This window comes from Eretmochelys imbricata, chromosome 11 (assembly GCF_965152235.1).
Source record: "Eretmochelys imbricata isolate rEreImb1 chromosome 11, rEreImb1.hap1, whole genome shotgun sequence".
Taxonomy (NCBI): Eukaryota; Metazoa; Chordata; order Testudines; family Cheloniidae; genus Eretmochelys; species Eretmochelys imbricata.
In genome coordinates, this window is record NC_135582.1 from 401,972 (window position 1) to 416,390 (window position 14,419).

Below are 14,419 nucleotides of genomic sequence, written 5' to 3' on the forward strand. Positions count from 1 at the left end.
CATTGGGCTCCTCCAGGCTTGGCTGATGGGACTGGCTGGTTTCCAACTAAGTCTTAAACAGGTCCAGGCTTGCTGCATGACTTGACACCTTCCTCCTCACCACCCTGGCACATGTCTCCTCACTGTTCATGGCTGGAGTCTCTGTTTTGGTACCCACAGCAATCTGCAGGGTACTCAGGGGTCTCTGCCAAGTGTGGCATGCCTGCAGCTTGGCAACAGATCAACTATTGACCTCCCTGGCCTTGTGGTCAGGGGCGCCGGACCAAGGGGCCATGGCCCCATCACTTTCTACTGGCTGTAAGGGTGAGTGGCGGGGGTGGGGTCTCGGGGGACAGGGCCATGGTTCCGGCACTGGTGTTTCCCCCCACTTCCTGTTGCTCCTGCTTGTGGGATGCCTAGTGCAGTTCCTTGGCGTTGACGTGGCACGGCAGCTGATCCCCATTGCACCCCTTTGCCAGCATGCCCCGTGCCGTCTCTCCGTGTCCCGTTACTGTGGTTGGTCTGCAGTTGTGCTTGTACAGCCACTTCTCCCCACAGGCCGAGGAGACCAGACCTCCTGTCGCCTCCAGGCAGGAGCCAGGCTAGACCGTGGAGCTACCAGGATCTGTTGTGTGCAGTAGCCCAGCAAGGGAGAGCTGCAAGGTGTGCACCAAGCTGGGCAAACAGGAAAAGCATTTAAAAATGTGGGGGGTTCTGGTCACTATGACATCAGGCAGTGGAGTTCACCTTTGTGACTGAGCAGTCACTGCTGCAAGGAATGGTGCATTGTGGGACAGCTGCTGGAGGACTGTTAGTGTAGACACAGGTCACACACCGTCTGCACTCAGATGGTGTTGGCCTCATTAGGTCGAACATGGTCCAGGCTGTCTGGGGAGGTGGCTTCACTACAACACCCTGACAGGGCGCTGATGTCAGCTGGAGACTCATCTGAATGTAGACGCACACGCATAGGTTGACATAAATCACCTTGCGTCGACCTAACTTTGAATGTGGACCAGACCTAAGGGTAGTGTGTCAAGAGTCAGACCTGAGATGCTTGGCTCACTACTAATGCTTTCAGCAGCAGAAGGCTTAAAATGTGTCTAGTATTTGAGTGTTAATTAACTTTGAATTGTCTGGGCTCTGGAGCTGGGCATTGTTAAAACAATGGGACAGGAGATCAGAATGATGTCCAGACTCCATGGGAAATAGACGCATCAGAGTACAACTTCATCACAAAGGTTCTACGTTGTATGCTTGTCTTAACATAATTAATGAGCTAGGTCTGTAACAAGCACTGAAAGGAAGGAAGTTGCTACTGTTACTGTGCAGTAAGTGACCTGTTTGGAGAAACGGTCAGAGTAATCTGTATGCGATGTAAATAAAGGGGGGAGGCTATTAAATTATCAGGAGACAGATCAAAGGCTGGGCCTGAAACAAGCTCTTCTCAAATGTTAATGTGAGTCTGGGCACCCCTTAAGTAGATACTCTGCTGTGCAAACCCACAGCTGTGATTAACCACCCTTCCAGCTGTGCTCTTGGCTGTAGTGATGAGGCCTGGAGTTGTCGGCTCCAGGCTTGGTGAGTCTCTCTTGAATGAAAAAGGGTCTGGCTGTCATGACTGCTTGAGAGAAGCAGAAATCTGTGATTGTGCCCTTGTTCCATGTGCGGCATCGCAGAACTCAGTGCTGTCTGTCCTTTGATTAGACAGTGCAGTGCCATGACTGTATAAATGTAGTGTGACCTCTGGATTTTCTGGCTCCTGCTCTTAGTCTCCTGTGTTTAATTAACATGTCTCAGTAAAACTAAAGGAGTACTTGTGGCACCTTAGAGACTAACCAATTTATTTGAGCATAAGCTTTTGTGAGCTACAGCTCACTTCATCGGATGCATACTGTGGAAAGTGTAGAAGATCTTTTTATACACACACAGCATGAAAAAATACCTCCCCCCACCCCACTCTCCTGCTGGTAATAGCTTATCTACAGTGATCACTCTCCTTACAATGTGTATGATAATCTAGTTGGGCCATTTCCAGCACAAATCCAGGTTTTCTCACACACACCCCCCCCACACACACACAAACCCACTCTCCTGCTGGTAATAGCTTATCTAAAGTGACCGTGCATCCGATGAAGTGAGCTGTAGCTCATGAAAGTTTATGCTCAAATAATTTGGTTAGTCTCTAAGGTGCCACAAGTCCTCCTTTTCTTTTTGCGAATACAGACTAACATGGCTGCTACTCTGAAACCTTTCAATAAAACTAAATCCTACTGTGGGGAGACAGGGACTGGGTGCAGCCATAAAATATAGCGGGCGGAAGATGGAAGCAAAAGGAAGCCCCCTTTCGGTAAAGGCTGCTGGAGCTTGAGGCCTGTCTACAACACCAGTCTGAAGCCTGGGGAGGCCCAGTCTGTTTTATAGACCCTCCGCTTGTGACTTGGTCAGACTGTCGCCTTGGTATTGGGGAAATCCGAGCACTCGCCTTTCTGCAGACTGGATGTTACCACAGGCTGCAGAGGAGCCGTGGCTCCTGTCACTGGATCTGTTCTTAGGGTGTCTCTGTGCTACAACGCCACGGTTACAGCCCTGCAGCGGTATCGCTCTAGCACAGGGTGCTCCGTGCGTTGACATAAGGAGGCTTTGGCTGATTGTAGGTAATCCGCCTCTGAGTCCACCCCACTGTGTGTACGGGGTGGGGAGACGGGTTCGGTCGACTTCACGGCATTGCACAAGGCACCACATTTTTCCCAGCCCTGAGCAAAGTAGCTAGGTACACCTGAGCCTTAGGTGTAGACCAGGCCTGAGTCGAACCTACCTACAGGAAGGGCTAATCAGAATGGTGGGGAAAAGGAGTTCCGCTCCAGAGCTTTGGGTGTACCAGCGCACCCACTCATGCTAATGCTGGTACGGCTGCACTGCTGGGCAGGGGAGGCTGTACGCTTTCCTAGGCAAGGTCTGTGGGCTCTAATAACTGTTTTTAGTGATGTGCCGTGTGTGAGCCAGGCTGCATTGGGGAACAAATGGCCTGGACCATTTGCTGAGGCTGCTATCGAAAGTAGCACCTCCCTCAGCAGAGTGCTGGGTTCCTGCAGTGTCTTGTCTTTGATTTTGGGGGGCGGGTTGCCATTGCTGCATCAGGCTTGGGCCAGCAGGGGGCGCTGCTCAGGTGTAGATTAATGAACATACTAACCTTGTGCTGGTTTTATTGTGTTACATTCTGCGTGATGGGAGTCTGACTTTGGAGCAGCACCCTATGGAGCACGCCTTGGGAACCATGCAGGGGAACCATTGCCTTTGTCACTGTCTTAGGGCTGCTTTTAGTTAGTTCTGTCCCCGCTTTACCATCAATGAAACTCTACTTTTTTGTTTGGGAAAGGGAGACTCACTGCATTAGGGCAAGGAGTCGGTGCCCTTTTGGAGGGAAGGGTGCTGCCTGCTGAATCTGAAAGCAGAGGACAGACGGGGGCTCTGGCAGCTCTGAGAGGGTGTGTGAGGTTGCTATGTAACCCCCCCGCCCCTCTGAGGCGTTGAATGACGCTGCCCATTCCATCCCTCTGCAGCTCGTTCATGTTCCCAGCTGTAACCTGCAATCCTCTGTGAAGATCTTCCCCTTCAAGTCTCTCCGGCGCCTGGAGGTCAGTACTGCTGGGAGGACTAGCTGAGCCTCCATCCTCAGCCATTTGGCTTTGGGGCTAGTCACTTGCATGCCCCAGCTTTTCAGAGATTGGGTGAAATGCCGCCGTCTCTAGAGGAGCAGGGTCTGATCCCTACGGCACTGGAGTGGGGCTGGGAGTGCTGGCTGCAGTGCTCCTGGATCTCTCCTGTAGAGCTGGGAGAAGGGCGGCTCCCCTGACAGGGAGGTGGCTGCTCTGGTGCTGTGACACGCCTGCATACATTCTCCCCCTTCTCTCACCACCACAGCTGAAGTCTGTCCCTCTGCACTGCCTGCGGGGGCTGCGATTTGTCTATTCCCAGCTGGAGGCCTTAACTTGCAGTAAATGTGTCAGCACGCTGGAGGTGAGTGCTGGCTCTGAGCCTGGGCCAGGAACTGATCCCTGGGAGCAAGGACTAGTTTGCTTGGTCTTCCAGGCCCCGGGGTGGGGGGAGGGAGAAGCTGTCTCCATGAGCTACTGTTCTCCCCCAAGCAGCTGGCTGAGACTGACTCTCACTAGTCAGGAGTGGTCAGGTTTCCCTGCTGTCTGTCACACAGGCTCTAACTTCTGGCTCTGGAGGTCCTCAGTTGCTGGCTGTTCGGGTGGCATTGGCTGGCCTGGATACTCTTATCCCCCATGCCTAGTAAGAGGTTGTCTCCTTTGGGACCTTTCAGCACATCCCAACCTGTGACCCTGAGCCCTGCCACGTGCTGCATGAGGCTGCCCCTGAAAAGCACTGACTGCAGCTGGTAGAGAGGCTGCCCACAGGGAGCACCTTGCGCCCATGTCCTGCAATCCGCAGGCTGTTTGGTGGGGATGGAGGCCCACATTTTAACCTGTAGAGGCTTGAGTGGTCTTGGCAACAATTCTATCCTCATGCAACGCTTATTGGCAGCCTGCTGGGTTAGCCAGCAGGGAGTTCTCTGAGGGTCCTCAACTCAGGAACTCTAGCACATTCAGCATAGCTGCTCTGTTCCCTGTCTGCCCTGGCAGAGAGCCGGCTGGGGTTGGTGGTAGACGGCCACTGGGGGAGGGTTTTGCTGAAGCTGTAACAATTTGTAAATGGCTTGATTAATCTTCGTGCTTCAGGTCCAGGAATAACTGATCAGAGCATGTGAATAACTGCAGGCCCTCAGACGTACCAGGCCACAGCGCATCTACTTCCTTCTAAGTCTAGCCATGGGGGCTCCCACCACTCCCCATGGGTAGCAGCATGGGATGTTCTGCGGGGTGGGGATGACTGACTGAAGAATGGCAGGGGCGTGGCCTGTAGCTTCAGTGTGCAAGCCCTGTACTGGGCTGGCTACTGTCCGGTACCCAGCTACTATCCCTTTGCTTGTCAAGTGCTGACTGCTAATCTCTCCTCACTCCACCTTCCTAGGAGATAATCTCAGCCTGCGGAGGGGATCTGAGCTCTGCCCTCCCCTGGCTGGAATTGCAGACTGTTAACTTCAGCTACAACTCCATCACTGTCCTGGATGGATCGCTGGTGAGGGGACCCTGTCACTGTGGCTAGCAATGGGGTAGAGGGGTTGGGTATTGACTATGGTCATGATGCTGCCAGGCCCCATGGGAAGGGTGTAGGGAGTCTGGGTGGCAGGGCCTGGCCCTTCCTTCTGCTGCAGAGATGTTTGTTTTGTCAAGGGCCTTGAAGCTGATGCTCTAGCGCCCCTTCTCCCCTCTCTTTCAGCAACTGCTGAATGCCCTGAAGGTCTTGGATTTGAGTCACAACAGAATCCGGGACTGTGAGCACTACTTAACAGCAAGTATCTTAGGGCAAGTTCTGGGGGTTGAGCCCTGTGTTCCATGAGTCTTCCCCGATCATGCCTGGATCTCCCCTGGTTCGCTTTAGTCTGCAACCCCCATCCTAAAGCAGGTAGCTGCTGCATAGCTATGGGCTGTGACTCGGACCCTTCAGCCTACCAAGGTTGTCTGGGCAGCATCCTGATGAGCAGCCCTTTACTTCCCTGCTAGAGACAGGCCAGAGATTCCCTGAACCTTTTATCAGCTGGGGCCAGGCATGTATGGGAGTCCAGACTTGCCAGTGCAGCCCCTTGTGGCGGTCTCAGGGGAGGCCCTGCATAGCTTCTGCTCCTGTTAGTATTGGTCAGGAGTAGACTCGTTCCACTGCTGTGCAGATATGCAGTGCTTCTTCACTACACCAGAGTGGCTAGTGTGGGCATGCTGCGCCATTGCTGGAATGAATGATGTCAAACGCTTACCTGGAATGATTAAGGCTGACACTCTGACATATGCCCCACTCAGCCTGCCATTCCACCACGAGCCAGAAGCCAGCTACCTTCCCTAGACTGGGGACCTCTCTGGGCATACCACATTCACCTCCCAACATCACAAGGTCTCAGCCGCTACACCCGCAGCTGGGGCTTGCGGTCAGTGGTGTGACAGTCCTGAAGCGGCTGCCTTGTGTCAGACTGCGCCAGTGTTTTGTGATCCTCTGAGCAGCACTCTCTGGCCACACTTAGCCTTTCTCTCTAAAATAACGAAATGGGGAGGGCGTCTCCATGTGATGTGAACTGTGAAATCTGACAACCAAGGGAGGGATTTTCAAACGCAGTCAGTGCTGACGTGCTGTGCTCCCCTGGGAGTGGATGTTAACACTTGGCAGATTCCAGTAGGAGCAAAGTGAGACCAGCGCTGAGTGTGTCTGCAAATGCCACCCCCAATGTGAACTTGAACAGTTTTACTGAAGAAACCTCTCGCTGCTCTGGGACCGTGGCTAGAGCTCGGACAGATACCCCCATACGTTCCCATGCTGTGGTGTTTACAGCCACAGCATCTTGGATAGCAGTGCGAGTAGAGAGGAAGGATTGCCCAGTGGTTAGGTTGTCCTGGGACTTGAGGCAGGGCTCAGTTCGCTGTGCTGCCACAGACTTCCTCTGGGCTGGTCTCTTCCTCTGTGCCTCCTTTCTGTCTGTAGCATGGGAAAAGCCGCGCTCCACACCTCAAAGGGCGTGTGTGAGGAGAAATGCACTAGTGATCGTGAGGTGCTGGACTGTAGGAATGGGGGACATGGAAGTGCCTTAGAATTCAGTGATGCTGAATTTCCTGACTTTCAGATTTGCTCTTTCAAGCTAAGCTGTCAATCGGCTTTAAGATAGCTCTACCCTTAACGTAAAATTTTTGTTTGGGTTCTGCTGTTCTTTAACTTCATGGACAACAAGCTCTGAGCATGCAGCTGTGAGCCAGGGCTCCTGGGATCTAGTCCAGATCCGGCACAGATGGTTGTAAAGCACTTGAAGAGCTTCTGAGTGCAGCCTCTGTGAATGGCTGAGATAGGGCTCCACCTCCTGTAACAGGAGAGAAGTAACTGCATGGCTCTGAGGGCTCTTCTCCTTTTCTCTGCGCAGACCCTTACAGAGCTGGAGTACTTAAATCTGGCCTATAACTTCCTGCCAAAGGTGCCTAACCTGGGACTTTACAGTCAAACCAAGCTGGTGACTCTGATCTTGCGCAACAATGAACTTGACAGTATTAATGGTGAGTCCAGGAAGGGGGATGGCTTGGGGAGTCATAGGCACTTGGGTCCCAGAACTGGGAGTGGCCTGGGGCCATTCCCTCTGCCTGGAGCCATTCCTTCTCTCCCTTCCTTCCCTAGCCCAGGAGGAAGAGCTTGGGGTCTGCAGTACCTCAGATCTGTCAGGCACGGCAGCTAGTGTTGATCCTGTGGCAAGGGAGAGAAAGCTCCTTTGTGTTGGATTTCCTGGCTGATTGTTGGCTTCTCTTGTTTGTCTGCAGGGGTGGAGCAGCTGCTGAATCTGCAGCACCTGGATGTAGCCTATAACCTGCTGTTGGAACATGCCCAGTTAGCACCACTGTCCATGCTGCACAACATGAGAAAAGTGAGCAAAGTGCCAGGCGGGGTGAGAGAGGGAGACCCCTGGGTCCTGAGGTGCAGGGGAGAAGGGAAGTCTCGGAGTTCAATGCAGACTCTGATTTCAGTGAGGAAAGTTGCAGCGGGGAGGGCTGGCATGGTTCTCTGGCAAGGGTCCCTGTAAGAAGGACGCTGCTGTCTCTGTTCACTCTCTCAATGAATCCAACAGGGATGTCTTCCAGAACTCTCAGCCTCACCCTATTTCCAGGTCAAGCTGAGGTTGTTTCCTTCTCCCTCATCCGTTGCCTCACATAGGTTATGCAGGCCAAATCTTGCCCTTGGAGACCCCTGTGCACTCCTCTGTATTCCAGAGGGCTCGCATATGTCACTGGCTAGATTTGAGACCATTCTGACACACAAGTGGGAATAGACTCCAGCTGCCCTCTCCACTGTGCAGTCTCTAGCGCCCTGGGGAGTGTGAAGTACTCAAACTCTAGTCACTGATTCTGTTGCACACAAGGCACAGCTGGAGGTTAAAAACTAGCTTTACGCTCTCTTTGCAGAGTAGAACCTGAAGTGGGGGGGGTCCAAAGAGGATGGAGCTCGGCTGTTCTTAGTGGTGGCAGATGACAGAACAAGGGGCAATGGTCTCAAGTTGCAGTGCAGGGGGAGGTCTAGGTTGGATATTGGTGGGGGGAAACTATTTCACTAGGAGGGTGGGGAAGCACTGGAATGGGTTCCCTAAGGGAGAGGTGGAATCTCCATCCTTAGAGGTTTTTAAGGCTTGGCTTGACAAAGCCCTGGCTGCCATGATTTAGTTGGGGTTGGCCCTGCTTTGAGCAGGGGGTTGGACTAGATGACCTCCTGAGGTCTCTTCCAACCCTGAGATTCTATGAACTACACATCAGGACATTTGTATTGGAATGGCTCTCGAGGATTCAGGAACACAACCTGGAGATCCTTTGACTTCATTCTCTATTTGAATTCAAACAGCAGGTCCAAAGGACCAAGAGAGATGGCAATGCTAGGCTTAGCTCCTTCCTGGATGGGCCACTTCATCGCCATCCAGTTGGAGGAAGTGGCTCCTTCTGTTACTAGCCCTTGCTGTGTGGGAGAGGACTGGTCGCCGGCAGGCTTGGTGGGAGTCTGGAATGCAAATGGCTAATGACACATACTGTGTTGCTCTCTCTCCCAGCTGCACTTGGAGGGAAACCCATTATGGTTTCACCAGAACCACCGATCTGCAACCATCGTACACTTGTCTCCCAGGGCAGCTTCCTTCAGTGTGAGTATTGGAGCCACATACTCCATATGCAGTCTGGAGAGCAGCCAGGCTGGGTCAGACCAATGGCCCATCCAACCAAGTGTCCTGTCTTCTGACAGTGGCTGGTGCTAGGTGCTTCAGAGGGAATGAACTGAACAGGGAAGTTTATCAAACGATCTATCCCCTGTCATTCAGTTCCAGCTTCTGGCAGTTGGGGTTTGCAGATGGCCAGGGCAGGGGGTTTAGTCCCTAACCATCTGGACTGATAGCCATTGCTACATACATTCTGCCCCTGGGGCTGCAGGATCAGTCTCTCTGGCAGTTCTGGGGCTGGGCAGAAGAAGAGAACTGAAGACATTAAAAGTGATTAGATGGTACCATAAAAATCTCTCATCAGTGCAGGTCTAAAATCTCCCCTGCCCCTGAAGAGTACAGGGACTATCCCTGCTTCTCTCCTATCTCAGGAATAACTTTCTTGGGAGCAGCCCTTTCTGCTCTCACCTATTGGAAACCATGACTTAGATTAAGCTACATCCAGTGACAGAGCTCGTCGAAGAGAAGGTTAAGGGATGACTTGCCTCAGCATAGAAGTACCTTTTGATAACGGACTCTTCAGTCTAGCAAACCAAGGTATAACACAACCCGGGGGCTAGATGTTGAAGCTTGACCTTCAGACTAGAAATAAGGTGCCAGCTTTTGCAGTGAGGGGAGTTGGGACAGTTCACCAGGGTTGTGGTAACAGGATGTTTTTCTGGAAAATCTGCTCTAGTTCTACCAGGAGTTATTTGGGAAGGTCCATGGCCTGTGTTAAATGGTGAGACTAGACAATCCCAGTGGTCTCTTCTGGGCCTTAATCTGAGTCTCATTCACCAGGACACTATACGGTGACTCTGACACTAGGAATGCAGAAGGAAATCTGGTTCCTGGCAGACTGGCATCTGGCTGTGTAACAGTTCTGTCCTAGGACAGAGTGGGTGCAGGCTGGGGGTCCCAGCCAGGCAGAATGTGACTGATGTAGGGGTCCAATAGAAGGCTGCACCGAGCTCCAGCTGACTGCAGATGGGTTTCTTTGTCATTACAGCTCCTCTTGGATGGAGAGTTGCTGACTACCTCAGACCTGATGGTGAGTATGGGGTGATAAACTGCAGCTCGCTCTGGGGTGGATATGCTCCTTATCCTGGAGTTTCTTTCCATCAGCTCTCTGCCTCCTGAAAGCAGCTCATCTCTGCTCTGTTCTTACTGTAACTGGCCATTCTTAGGGACCATCCACGAGCATCAGGGCAGCAGGTGAGGTGCAGTGATAGTCTGCTCCAGACCAAACTCCTAGAGACCTCCATCTCCCCAAGCAAGGTGCCATGTTATACAGCACCTCTGGGATGCCAGTTAACCAGTCAGATCTCTGCCTATGTCCATAGGAGTTGCAGGTATTGAGTTAAACTGAGGAAGGAGGGAAAGCTGCCCTAGTCAGACAGCTATGGACCTGCCACCCACTCTGGGGGAAATAGGCAATCTCTCTGGGGAAGTCCATGGCCCCTCCATGCTTTGGCTTGGTTTGCCTCACTCCCACACCCTCCTTGGTCTCCCCTCCAGGCTCAGCTAATATTGCTGTCTTCTGTTTGCTTCAGCACCTTCCAAAATCTGGGCAGGTCATCGCCCAGTCAATCCACTCTTCGACCTCGGAGAAGACCCTGCTGGACCGCAGTGCCCTGGACAGCTGCTTTGCAGACCTCAGCGACAGCCAGTCCCCAGGGGAGAGTGGGGCTGCCAGGATCCCGCAGAGAAAATCCAAGGTCTTCTATTGGTTCTTTTACTCCATAGCTGGGGCTTCAGATGAAGGGCCTAATCCAGGGCTGACTGTGACTGAGTCTCTCGCTACCCAGAGTTACTAGCTCCTTTGTCATGAGAAATACAGTGGGGCCGCCGTCTGACCCGTTTCTCTGCTGGCAGTGTGGGGATCGTGGCCTTGCTGTATAAAGAGGGTTAGCGAGCATAGCCTCTGAGGAAGAGGCTTGGGTTAAAAGATTGAACCTGACCTACTGGAACAAATGTGATGCAGAGCAGGTGCTCTAGCCTCCTCAGGCTCTCCAGGGACTAAGGGATCCTTCACGGTCTCGTCACATGGGTGGTTCTGCCACTCAGCCCTGCTCCTTCCGTCTCTTCTAGGGAAACGTTAGGGTGCGCCGGCCAAGCATCTCAGAGCCCAGTGATACGGAGCATGAGTACCAGGCACTGCCCTCCTCAGCTGGTGAGACTCTCCCCTTGTTGGTAACACAGTAACTGCCCTACCCATGGCGGGGGAGGGGGTCTGGCTTGGGGGCTCTGTGGGTGGTGACTCTCCCCAGGCCCCCAGGATGTTTTCTCTGTTCAGGGATGGTCCTGCGGCACCAGAAGGAGATGGAGCGCATGGATGCCTTCCGAGATCACTTTGGTGCTGACTGGCTCCAGTACAAGAGGCAACTGGAGGAGCATGACCGGGAGGAGACTGTCTCTTCCTTTTGCTGTCCTGCAAAAGAGGTCCCAGGCAGCCTGCCTGGCACCGACATACCGAGCGAGAGTACCACCCAGGAGCAAGAGAGACCCTCTGGGTTGCTGAGGGACACCTTTCTCCCCTTGGACAGCATGAGGGAGGAGGAGGAGGAGAAGGAGCCACAGCTGGAGGAGTCCTTGGGAGAAAGCTGCAAAGGAGAGATGGATGCGGATGAGCTTGCGGCCCAGGAGGAAGAGGAGAAGCCAGAAGGTAAATAGGTTCTGCCTGGGGGAAGCTTTTCAGCCCATCTGCATGTAGTCCTCTTCCTGCTCTGGTCACACCCTGCTATGAGACTGCACCTGGAGCTCCCTCCATCCTCCCCCTGGCTCCAGGGGAGCTGCTGCTCCCCTGCAAAGCACCAAGGGTGGAGTGCTGTGTGTATACTAACCTCTGGACATCTGACTTGGCAGTGGACCTTTGCCAGCCTGTGTTAGTGAGCCAGATAGAAGGGGACGGTGACCCAGAGCCAGACTGGATCTTCCTGCGCATCACAGCCCAACATGTGATTGAGGTGGAGCTGAAGGCAGCCAGAGTCGTCCATAAACTGGAACTGAGAAGTCTGCAGAAAGTGGAGACCTCTGAAATGACCTGGAGAAGGATGGTGAGTTGGGGCTGTGTGTGAGGTAGATCCTTTAGATATTAAGGTCAGAAGGGACCACTATGATCATCCAGTGTGACCTCCTGCACAATGCAGGCCACAGAATCTCACCCACCCACTCCTGCGATAAACCTCTCACCTCTGTCTGAGCTACTGAAGTCCTCAAATCATGGTTTAAAGACTTCAAGGTTCAGAGAATCCTCCAGCAAGTGACCCATGCCCCATGCTACAGAGGAAGGTGAAAAACCTCCAGGGCCTCTTCCAATCTGCCGTCGAGGAAAATTCCTTCCCGACCCCAAATATGGCGATCAGCTGAACCCTGAGCATATGGGCAAGATTCACCAGCCAGATACCCAGGAAAGAATTCTGTGGTAACTCAGATCTCACCCCATCTAACATCCCATCACAGGCCATTGGGCCTATTTACCACTTGCCCCTTCATTTTCATATAGGCCAGCATCTCAGACACAGACTTGAGGGGTGGAAAAGCCTTGGTTGGAGGAAAAGGGGTCATCGGTCCAGCATGCAAAACCTAAAGCAGACCTCTCCCTCCCGCATGTGCCTAGAGCTGCCTAGCTCCATGTTGCTGAAGGACACACAGGGCAATGCTGCGGAGGTCAGCCCTAGAGTTCAGTTAGAGACAGGGCAGGACGTGCTCTTCTGTGTTGGGAGTAGAACAAATTGCTCTCATGGGAGAGGGTTCCGGAAATAGAGCTGGTTAAAGCTCTTAACACATCGTTTGTCTTAAAGGATTGTAGCTGGGCTTTGTACTCGACCGCAGTGTAACCCAGCATAGCACTGGGATTAGCTTCCTGGCCTGGGCAGTAGCTGCCAGGTTTCTTTGAGATTAGTCCAGCAAATTTCCCTAATCGTCCAGTATAGTCCTGCTTCTCCATGGCTCTGTAAAACAGCTGGCAGCTCAGTAAACTGGTTAGCCTGTTTCCTTGCCCTCCTAGTATGCAAACCCCTCTGCCCTACTGACCACGGCCTCCCATTATAGCTTATGATCAAGTTAGATTCTAAAATAACTTATTTGTGTCCAGACCAGGTGGGGGAGGGAATATCTTTTACTGGACCAACTTCTGTTGGTGAGAGAGACCAGCTTTCGAGCTCAAAACAGAAGTTGGTCCAATGAAAGATATTGCCTCCCCCACCTGGTCTCTAATATCCTGGGACTGACACGGCTACAACCCCACTGCATTAACTGGGTCCAGACAGTCTCACTGGACTTTCCAGAATCCAGTCTGCATATGCTTAGAATTGATGATGTTCTCATCTGCCTCTTACATTTCTCCTCATCCCCTCCTTAGCCCTTCTGGCAGCACTGACTCATTCGGTCTTCCCCAGCCCCGATCTGGGTAGAGGCATTGCATGGCACAGCAGGTGTTCTCTTTGAACAGTGGCTTGATCTGGGCCTTGGAACATTTCTGGTGCTTTTAGTGCTTATGGGCTTACTCTTCTGCCCATTCCCTTTAAAGGATGCCTCCAAAAATGGTCCTGCCCGGCGTGCTGTGCAGTACTCTGCTAAATCCCAGGAGCATGTAGCCATGGGCTGGCCTCTCCTGACTGGGATCTGGGGTTTTTGCTGTATTTCCTCCTTGCAGGACCTGGAGCGCGTGTTCCCTGTCCTCACGCTCCATTTCAGTTACATCCGCAAGGACCGTCGGAAGCGCAGATACGTGGTGCTGGATGATCATCCAGAGCTCTGTATGCAGGTGAGGGGAGGTGTGGGGTCAATATGTTGAGCTGCCACCTGGCACAGACCAGTGGCATGAGCAGGGCTGGTGGCTCCACAGTGGACCTGGCCTTCTGTTCTGGGCCCAGGCCTGCTGGGTGTGGCTCTCTGGCACCTAGCCCAACTAAAGACTGAGTCTGCTACAACTGTAGCTAAGAGCCATGTGGCTTTTAGCTCATGCAGTAGAGGCTCATGCATTTAGCTCCAGAGATCCCAGGTTTGATCCTGCCTGCCGGTGACTGGGGTCTGTTAGTGTCTTGCGTGAGTGCATATGTACACTGACATCCTGAGGCTCTAGATGACACTTGGGGTCTGCAGTTTCTGCTGGGTGTGTCATCTAAAAGCTCCGGAGGCTGTAGAGGTATCCCAAGATCCACAAGCAGCAGAGGACCTGCTAAATGGCTTGTGCAGGACCCACAGGTGTGGGGAGTAACAACTACACCCTGATGTGTTAGGCTGTGGAGGGACCAGGGCTCCTGGCACAGGAGCCTTCTGGGGCTAGGAAATACACACTTGTTTTGAGGAGGGCGTAGAATCACAGCTAGCCAGTTAGAACCCAGGCCTTCGAAACCCTTCTGGAGGCACAGGAAGTGCATCGGCAGTGATCTCACGTCCACGTTCTGGGTATTGGGAGGGTGGGGTGTTTAACCGAGAGCCAAGAGGCTACTCTAGGCAGTGTCAGTGGATGGGAACTCTGAGGAGCAAGAACACCTGGCTGCCCTGTAAATGTGGGGAAATCCTGCTGCCTGTAGCTGTGTGTGTCCAGGCAAAGGCTGGGAAAGAGCTGCCCCCTGCTTGGCTGCTTGCACAGACCCCAACAGTGGGTCA

General features: G+C 53.0%; 1 protein-coding gene across 3 annotated transcripts in view; it reads left to right on the forward strand.

The window, feature by feature from the left end:
- The window catches only part of STK11IP (serine/threonine kinase 11 interacting protein), a 32,002-nt gene that overhangs the window by 8,950 nt on the left and 8,633 nt on the right, over positions 1 to 14,419 (forward strand). For 2 of the 3 annotated variants that reach the window (XR_013347469.1, XM_077829625.1), the window contains exons 3-15: positions 3,543 to 3,617; positions 3,904 to 3,999; positions 5,017 to 5,124; positions 5,326 to 5,397; positions 7,004 to 7,133; positions 7,392 to 7,495; positions 8,663 to 8,752; positions 9,813 to 9,854; positions 10,357 to 10,521; positions 10,895 to 10,976; positions 11,100 to 11,468; positions 11,669 to 11,859; positions 13,461 to 13,571. Coding sequence is in view for 2 of the 3 variants with exons in the window: in XM_077829625.1 (XP_077685751.1) it covers positions 3,543 to 3,617; positions 3,904 to 3,999; positions 5,017 to 5,124; positions 5,326 to 5,397; positions 7,004 to 7,133; positions 7,392 to 7,495; positions 8,663 to 8,752; positions 9,813 to 9,854; positions 10,357 to 10,521; positions 10,895 to 10,976; positions 11,100 to 11,468; positions 11,669 to 11,859; positions 13,461 to 13,571 (1,635 nt within the window). In the remaining variant the exon portion in view is untranslated. The remainder of the gene's footprint in view (positions 1 to 3,542; positions 3,618 to 3,903; positions 4,000 to 5,016; positions 5,125 to 5,325; positions 5,398 to 7,003; positions 7,134 to 7,391; positions 7,496 to 8,662; positions 8,753 to 9,812; positions 9,855 to 10,356; positions 10,522 to 10,894; positions 10,977 to 11,099; positions 11,469 to 11,668; positions 11,860 to 13,460; positions 13,572 to 14,419) is intronic. The other variant, XM_077829626.1, reaches the window with a different exon arrangement.